At 51.2% G+C, this 9191-nt stretch overlaps 1 protein-coding gene across 1 annotated transcript; it reads left to right on the top strand.

Annotated features, from left to right (window-relative positions):
• Positions 1-269: 269 nt before the first annotated feature.
• gtb3 (glycosyltransferase family 4 protein) lies at positions 270-9042 on the top strand (the record flags this gene model as incomplete). The annotated part of the gene is given in 4 exon segments (XM_057248534.1): positions 270-347; positions 431-520; positions 582-8088; positions 8108-9042. 4 exon segments carry the CDS (start codon positions 270-272, stop codon positions 9040-9042), a joined length of 8610 nt encoding a protein of 2869 aa, XP_057112966.1.
• Positions 9043-9191: the final 149 nt, after the last annotated feature.

The following is a 9191-nucleotide window of genomic DNA, read 5'->3' as shown; positions in this document are numbered from 1 at the left end:
AAGTGGATATTCACTTTAGTTCTTCCCCCACTACTCTTTTACCTTATCACCTTGTCAACACTTGAGCTCCTCTCTGCTCTCCAATTTTTCTTTTTTTTTTTGTTCTACACATCCTTGGCTTTTGCAGAACACGGCAGTCACTCGTTTAAGCATGTCGCTATAAGCATTTGCATTGGAGAAAGTCACATCTCTTCTTGGCAACAGGTTATCCTAACCTTTCTTATTACGCCCAAAGACATATTGAGTCGAGGACTCAACATCTCGACATAATGAAGGGTGTAGATTCCCTCCCAGTCAGGCCTCATCCTCTTGGCTGGGCTTATATGACCAAACATTGGTGGCAATTCGTATGTTGATTCTGGTCCTCTTTACAACTTGACCTTCAGCCCTCTTGCAGACACAGAACAAGATATGTTGACCATTTCCACAGATATTCATTGGAGTCTTGTTATTCACAGTCACCGTTGGAACTTCGTCAATCGTATATTCTGGAGTAAGGAGACTTATCAAATACTATAAGGTATGATATACCACCAGCAAGCTGTTCTCTGGTTTGAATGCTAATTCTAGCTTATATTTAGTCGAGACCACCACCGGACAATGTGTCTTCGAGTGTATCCAAACGTATCTCCGCCCTAGCAAACCGAGAACTCAACTTAATCGACAGAGGTCCGCGCAAGGGAAAGCCTACGAGCTTCGGAGTCTACCTGGGAAGCTTCGAAAGCCCACCTACTGCCTCGCAAGAACGACTTTTACAAGAATGGGATGTGTTGATTGTGGATCCCTTCCAGTCAGGTGTCGCCAAAGCTATTTCCAGATACGAGCGCGGCCAAGTACTAGGACGTATTGATTTTGGGAAAATCCTTCCTCCAAAGGCATCGCCCTTGGCCGTCCTTGAAAAGATCGAGGAATTACTCGCAAGCGGATTTCAAGGGAGTGCATTTTCCGGTATTCTCCTCGCGAACTGGGAAGATATGCTCCGTCCTACCGCTCGAAGAATGGTTTTCGAAACCATCAACAGCCTCGGCCTCGCAGTCTATCTCGAGTCGGAGCCACCGCATTTCTTGAAGGATCGAAAGGCCGTACAGAGCGATGCCGTAGCGGGTTTGGTCATTCGAAACGCCAGCGTCTTGCCTGACGGCGAAAAGCGGGATTATTTCCAAATGATTGAACTACAATCGACCATCAAGGCATTCGTTTCCGAGTCTTGCATGAGAGACTTTGTCGTAATGGCCTGGGAAACCGTCGACGATAACGTCACTATTCCCAATGCTATAGTCCGCAGATCTATCCAATGGTGCGGCTTTTACAGCGCAATTACCTGGATTGGCTCCAAAGCTGCTCTTCACGATGCAGATCTTAACGTCACGACTCTCGAACCTCTTCCCGCGTTTGGTTGGTTGAAGGAAGCAGAAATGATGAAGGCCCACGATATCTGGCGTGCCAACCTGAACATATTGCCTTCCCCGGACAAGAAGGCTGGCTGGGACGTTCTCAGGCCACTTTTCCCTGCTATTAATGCACTGCTAGATTCATCAGAATACGACTCCAATGCTCCCGATAGTCCGGCTTTTCGAATGCGCGATCCTCCAGAGTGGGTCGCACAGGTCAAGTCACAGGGCAATCCTCTCTCCATCTCCATGTCAGGGCTGGCCTACAATTCACTTGGTTGCTTCCCTCTTGGTTCCGACTCGACTCCATTGGCCTTTGCAGAAATCGTCCAATCCCAACAACGCCTCAAGTCTCTCAACCTTCTTCATCCCGTCCCACCAACAAAAGTTCAAAGCATTGGACTCCTTCTGCGTCAATTCCATGACTCTCTGGAAGTCTCTGAAGATGACGATCATTTGGCCAGCACAATCAAAGAGCTTGCGAACTGGGCATGCAACGATCTGCTGCACGTGAATCTTTGTCTCGACTCTGGTCTACGTAAAAGCTCTGATGTCCGATTTTGGGCCGTTTTTGATACGGAACATGATGGTATTGAAATTTTTGTATCCAAAAACGCGCAAGGCCTGGCTGGAACTATTCTTCACACCTTCCTCTCAGCGAGGGGATTTCCCCGGCATGTTTGCTTCGAGGCCGAGGCGACCTTTGCGACCTGGTCTCGGGATGTTTCCCGCGATACTGGCCTTCCCCGTCGTCTGATTCAAGACATCGATGTTCTCAGCCCCGAAGAACGCCTTCTTCTCTTGCAGCACCTCTCTCTGACTGATTCTCATAGCGATCTATCTGAAGCCATCTGCGCCTACATTCGCAAGCAACTGGTAGATACCCCTTCTTTTTCTCAGTTAAAAGCGCTGAATACAGTTGGGTATCTCGGGAAAACTACCTCTCCCGAGGATTTGATCAGATCTCGTATTGACTGGTACCTGGATCAAGGATGCAAATATCCGTCTCTCGATGTCTGTCTTGAACTTTTCCATCAGGCCGACAGTGTTCTCTCCGATATTTTGAGATATCGCCGCGAGGATGACCTCGCTGCTATTACTCGCGGTCTCTGTGCGCTTCTCCAAGGCGGCTCCGTTGACACATATGTTGATATGATGGCTCTTGCACTTTTCTGTGCCGCAAGACAAGGTGCCTTCGATGAGATTTACGCCGAAGTGACCGATCGGAATCCCCTATTTAACAACCATACCGATCAGGCTGCCGCCTTCGCAGAGTCATTTGCCCTTGGGTCGCGATGTGAAGCTTACTTTGACGTCGCTCCTAGCGTCTTCGGAAAGTTGCTATCCGACCGATTTAGAGCTTATTACGGAGACCATCAGCCGCCGAACTGGATCAACGGTGCCCCACAGCTCGCTACCTCCTACGCTGGTGCTCAGATCGATGTCAACCCCGATGACCAGCCTAAGGCCATGCCTGGATATCAGCGATTCACATTTTTGAGTGTCTTCGCTATTCCAGCTTTGATTGATATTGTCTTGCTTACCCTGATTGGCCGTGGACTCTATCTCTCTGCTGCCATGACTTACGAGGAACAGGACAGTGCAACTATGGCGCTGATGATCTCTCTGCTGCTTTCCGGTGCAATCGGTACCTGGATTGCATGCGGTGGCCCTTACTACCTCATTTCGATGGCCTTCGCAGCAGCGAATATGTTCGTTCTCATTCGTCTGATTGCTGGTATTGCCTTCACTGTGGCCGGTGGCTTGATCGGGTTTGTTGCTATTTCAAGTGTTCGAGGCCCTCGCGCTGGTATCATCTTCTACCTTTACCTGATTGCTCTGACCATCTACTTCTCGACTTTCGCCTCGCTTGCAAGTTTCAGTTACCCTGGCTCAACCTTTTTGTCTGGTCGCAAGCCAATTATTATGTGCATTCCGATCCTGTTCTTGTCGCCAATCATCACAGCCTGGACTGGCCACGACTCGGCTATCTATCTCGCCGTTATTTATGTGTTCATTGGTGTGCTCTTGCTCTGCCTTCGCTCGGTTACCTCCAAATGGGTTACTTGGTACCAATCCGTGCGACGCACCGATGATACTGAGATCCGTAAGTGGTATATCACTGTCTATGGACATGATGATGAGAAAGTGTTCGCAAACATGAGTGACCCGGCTGCCCTCAAGCTGGCAAGAGAAGCCCTGGCGAAGGACGTCTTGGCTGAGACGAAGCGTGGCATATTCTCAAAGGCATCTAAAGATAAAATGGTCATTGAGCTTGCCCGCGATTGGGAGTCTACCAATTTCCTGCTCGACTGGTACTGTCGTCATGCGGATGTTCCGAGGCCGATTCCGTTCAGTTCTGGTTGGAACATCCAAACCAAGGTCGCACTTGACACCCTGCGCAACTCCCAGAAAGGTCTTCGTTTGCACAATGCATTCGTTCACTGGCGTCAATCGAGCAAAGAGATTGGATGTGGTGTCCTCTACTTTATCATTGCGCTTCTCGACAAATGGGCGCAAATGCTGAGTGGCGATCGCATGCTCGGTCTCGGTGGCGAGTTGAATGATGCGAATCGAATGGCGGTTGGCTTCGCTCTTGCCTACTATTTGATCGGAGCCGTGCTCATTGATACCAAAGCCCAGGAGCTCCATGATGCTCTTGGTAGGAGCCCGCCTTTTGCTGTCAGATCTGCAAAGGATATTCGGATCGCACAGAAAAAGGAGACCCAACTCCGCCGAAAGGTATACTGGCAAGTCCTTCTCAGATTCCTCTTGTGGCATGTCTGGAGTCTTGCGCTTTCCACTGCTCTCATTTGGACCTTCCAAGGTTCGCTTGACGGCATGAAAATCTTCTTCTCCTACGTTCTCGCCTACACTGGTTTGATCTGGTACCAATACACGAAGATCTTCACGGGGCCTCATGCGCTGAAGCCTCTCCTCGTTGGTATCTGTATTGGATTGCCAGTCGGTATCGCGCTCAAGGTCACTCACCCGAAATTCCCGTACTCGCAGGTCATTGGACTCGCGTCTGCTACCTGGACCGTTGCTATCCTCTCGTTATGGAGTGCCAAAATGGGTATGCCAAACAAAGTGGACTCTCCGGTGGAACTTGGCCGGACCTTCCATGCGTTTACAACTCCCTGGTCGGACCCTGAGTGGTCCCAGCAAGAGCTTCAAACCTTTTTCGAAAGCTATTCGCTGCTTCCTTCCGATTCCCGATTCAGGCTCAATCCCGGTGTCCATCCCGGCATCGAAATCAAGACTGCTATGATGTCTTGCAGAGAAGAACTTAGGATTGAAGAGGCGTTCCCCGGCTCCAAAAATATTGTCAATACCGCGCTCGCATCTTGGGAGAAGGGCGACATTGTCATTGAGCTTGTCTCTGTTGGGTCTCTCGGTCCCGGCATTCGAGCCCTCAGCTGCAGTACCGGAAACCAGTTGAAGTTGGCCATCACCGTGGGAGGGCTCCTAGATGAGCGACTGGATATCAGCGCAAATTGTCAGATCATTGCTGAAACATTGCTTCATGCTGTCACAGAGCTTATGATGGGTGTTCCCCATGAATATGCATCATTGGCAGGATCGATTGTCTCCGGTGGAGTGACTCACACAATGGCTCGACAGCTTCGTGAGGAGGCCAACACAACTACTGTCGTACGCTGGGCTAAGAAGGAACTCCTCCGACAGCTTTGCCTTGGTTTCGAGCCCGATATCCATTGGGACAAACTGCCAACCGAAGTTCGGGATGTGCTGCTGAAGCGATGCTTGGGTCAACAATCCAGTCTCTCCAATAGCCAACACCAATGGCTCCAGAACAGTCTTTGCACATTCGATACTGATGATCTCGAGGTCCATGTTGCTCGGTGCAACCTTGGAGCAGCCACTGCAATTAGCGTTCTCGACTATGCTCACTGGGGAACTGGAGAAGCAGCTCTTCCGAAAGAGCCCGAGACTTCAAAGTACATTTCCTACATACCTCGAAAGCTCCCAATTGCATTGTCGCTAGTCCGGTCACCAGCTAGCTACATTTACCACAAACTGGGAACAATGGTTAAGTTCCTTGTGGTGGCTTTGGTCGCAGATCCGGAATTCCAGAGAGAGTTCAATCACGTCACTCAGAACCTCCCGACCGTTGTTCGTGTGCCAACCGTCTTCGTATTCAATATGATCTGGGTTTATTCCAAGCTCGTTCAAGATCTTGGTTTGTCATTCTTCCTTTTCTATGGCCGCAAGAACGTCAAACGGCTGTGGGAAGAGACTAAGGGCATGACGATCCATATCAAGAAGAGCCGGATCATTATCCAGAGTCTGGACGGCACCTTCACAGGCTTCAGGCACCACGAGATTGATGGCGGTTTCAAGGTCTACCACTATGCAGGTGACCATAAGACCGAGCCCAAGGAGGTCAAATCCCTAAAGTACGTCAGCACCTATTCAGGTGAGATGTTGCTTCTGGTCAAGCAGGAGTTCAAGGACGGCAAAGTGACCAACGAATACCACTACGATTACCGAGCCCCGACCAAGAAGGCTTTCAAACTTGGCAAATCCTCGCCCCGCATTCCGCTGGGACGACGTTGCGTGTCGGGACCAAACCATCTGCAAAGCGTCCAGTACAATCGCAAGGGTCTTATCGAATCAGGTTCCTACATGAAGGATGGCAATCTTATCCGCTTCAAGTACCACTATCGCAAGAACCCCCGCTTTGGTGATGAGTTGCTTCGAGCCGAGTTCGTCTTATCCCACATCAGTTGCACGGTATCTTGGTGTGCGCCTCCGCGTCGCCATCCCGAGAAGATTGAGCGCTGGATTCCTCACTCCAAGGTCACCGAGGCCAGCTTTGTCCAAGGCGCCGATGTCTATGAAAGTCGCTGGCTCTATGATCATAAGTTCCATCCCACCATCTTCACCACTATCAACGGGCAGAAGATGCAGACTCCACCAATGATTGAGCACGATTATCTGAGTGTCCTGTCCAAGCCGAAGTATACCAGCTTTGTGCATGATAACCCCCTTCTCTACTGCGACAGTCTCCAGTCAAACCTCCTTACCCGGACACTGGGCCTTACTAAGAAGCGCTTTGTGGTGTCGACTTCTCGGGCTCGCTCTTTGATGTGGAAGGCGTGGAAAGACCGAGTTGACTTCGATGCAATTATTGTTCGCTGGATGGATGACCGCATTCTGCGCAGAGATAAAGTCCTTACCCCTTACTGGCGCAGCCGTGACTGGGGCAATCTTGGATCTGCAAAGAAGTATGTGGATCTCCGCGCCGATGCGATCATGGCTAGTGCGGATCTGGACGACAACATTTCCAGCTGGACCCCGCTCGCTGTTAAGCTCACTGATCTGCTCAACTTTGGCCCTGGAGGAGATGCTGTTGTTAACACCCGCTCCAAGAACTTTGGCACTGATACCGACAAGACACTCCATGTCATGGCGGCAGACAACGGTACCTGGCCTAATGAAGGTGGTGGTGTCTCCGCCTGTCGACGAGATATGATCAACTCCCTGCGAACCATCAAATGGCATATGATTTGCGAGTCTGCAAACGATTTCGGTGTCCCCAAGCATCAGACCGAACAGAACATCCAGTCTCTCAAACTCATCCCGCTTTGGGGTATGGACTTCCTCACTCCAACGCACGGTTTGTTCCACAACAAGCTGGATGCTGAGGTTGACAATGTTACATCCGCGAGCGAGTTCGACATCAAGATGAACTTCATTCCTATTCTCACAGCTTTGGTTAAGGGTGCCCGTGCAGTTGATCTCTCAAAGTCTGATATCCACCAGGCGACTCGAGCACTTGTGAACCTAAACACATACTTCCAGGAGTCCCGTCATTGGACTCAGGTGTGGAACAGTGAATTGGTCAAGCAGAGCTGGCGGGAGTTGTGGCTGACCCAGGAAATGCCAAACACTATCCCGTCATCCGACTGGTTCGACACTGAGCTTCCTACCTTAGCATCACTCGATGTCGCCCTGGAGCTCTGGTACCGCTATCTCTTCATCTTCTCGATCCCGGTTCCTGAAAAGATCCCTTCAACCTTCCAGGCCTCGCATCACAGTGTGAGTGCCTCTTATGGTGTTGTATGCAAGATCAAGCGCAACTGTACCTTGCAGATTTGGGACCACGCCATCAGTTGGCGTGAAACCAATCTCTGCCTGTCTTCTGCCCTGTGCAAGCTCTCGCCATTTGTTCGAAATTCGCTTCTTGGATTGATGCGAATTACCTCCGTCTTGACCCTTCATCACGCGGACATCATCCTTCCTTGTGCAGACTTCTTCAACCCCGGTTGGGAGGTCGAGATTGGTACCTGCCAGGGCACGATTGAGCACCGAAACACTTTCCGCCGAAAGATCGATCCTGTCGTCAACGGTATCACTGACATGCAGAAGTTTTCTCCAGTCAAGGAAATCAAATCCGAGCGTCCGACTGTGACCATGTTGTCCCACGTTTGGTATGCCAAGGACATCAAGACTGCCCTTCTCGCTGCGGATATCATCATCAACCAGTGGAAGTTCGACGAGTACCATCTGGATATCTATGGTGCGATTGACAAGGCCCCGACTTACTCTACCGAGTGTCAAGAGATTATCGCATCAAAGGGTCTTCGTGGCAGAGTCACACTCCGTGGAACCGCCGACCCCATGAAGGTCCTGGAGAACACATGGCTTTTCCTGAACTCATCTCTATCCGAAGGTCTCCTCTCTCGCCCTAGGAGAGGCTGCTTTGACTGGAGCTCCCGTCGTCTGCACAGACGTCGGTGCTTCCCTCCGAGTTCTCAGCGACCCAGATGACTTCTCCCGCTTCAGTGCCGTCGTCGCACCAAACGACGCCCTCGCCCTAGCAAAGGCCCAGATTGGCATGCTTGCCATGCTCGGCGAATGGAGCAAACACAGCGAAGACAAATCGCCCGCACCAGTCCTAACCTCCTCCCCCACACCCGAGGAAGTAGCAGCCATCACCCGCCGTATGTACGAGAAGAGCGAGCACCGTCGCAAACTCGGCATGATGACCCGCAAGATTGTTCAGAAGTCTTTCAGCGGCGATCGGTACCTCCGCGAGCACGAACAGATGTTGTGGATTGGCAAGTCTGCCAAGTTGATGGCCAGCCGCGCAGCTGGCGACCCGATCGAGCCAGCCGACGTGGCAGCCGCCATTGAGACTGGCGTCGATGAAGAGATCATCACGATTCCGCGCGGTGCAGTGCACTCCTGGCGCTCGTCTGCCCAGTCCGGTATCTCCACGATCTACAGTTCTGCGTCCCAATTGCCTGGTCGCGGTGGCTACCAGCGTCCCATGTCTGATATCTCGGCTATGAGCATGAGCAATGCCTCCACGGATAATGAGTCCTTCGCTCGTCTGCCTGTCTTTGCGCCGAGGCATTCCGCCATGTCCAACGGCGGTTCCCCGGGTAATAGGTCACCGTCACCCATGTGGACCTCCAACCATCGGTTGTCTACGCTGAATCCCCGTCCTCAAACCATCTCTCGTCCTCAATCCTACTCGCGCTCCGTCTCAACTGTCGGTCGAGAACAGCTGCGTGGCTTGCAGCGTGAAGACCTCCTTCCATACCGAAATTCGGATATTAGTGTCGCCAACAGGGATGACTTCATTCGGGCCGGTGGGCTCTCTCCTAGTCACGCGTCTTGATTTGGGTTTTATACCCGTGGACACCCTCACCGTCCTTACTACTCCTTAATTGCACATACTGCACGCCTGTACACTTTTCTCGCTACATTCTGTTAATACTTGCATTATTCGGTGTCTGACTTGGTTCCTAGGAGGAACCATGGGAAATA

The sequence above is a fragment of the Penicillium vulpinum genome, assembly GCF_028829585.1.
Source record: "Penicillium vulpinum strain IBT 29486 chromosome Unknown utg000001l_segment0_segment0, whole genome shotgun sequence".
In the NCBI taxonomy this organism is placed as follows: Eukaryota; Fungi; Ascomycota; class Eurotiomycetes; order Eurotiales; family Aspergillaceae; genus Penicillium; species Penicillium vulpinum.
The sequence above is the reverse complement of the archived record's forward strand: the minus strand, read 5'-3'. Positions and strand labels throughout refer to the sequence as shown.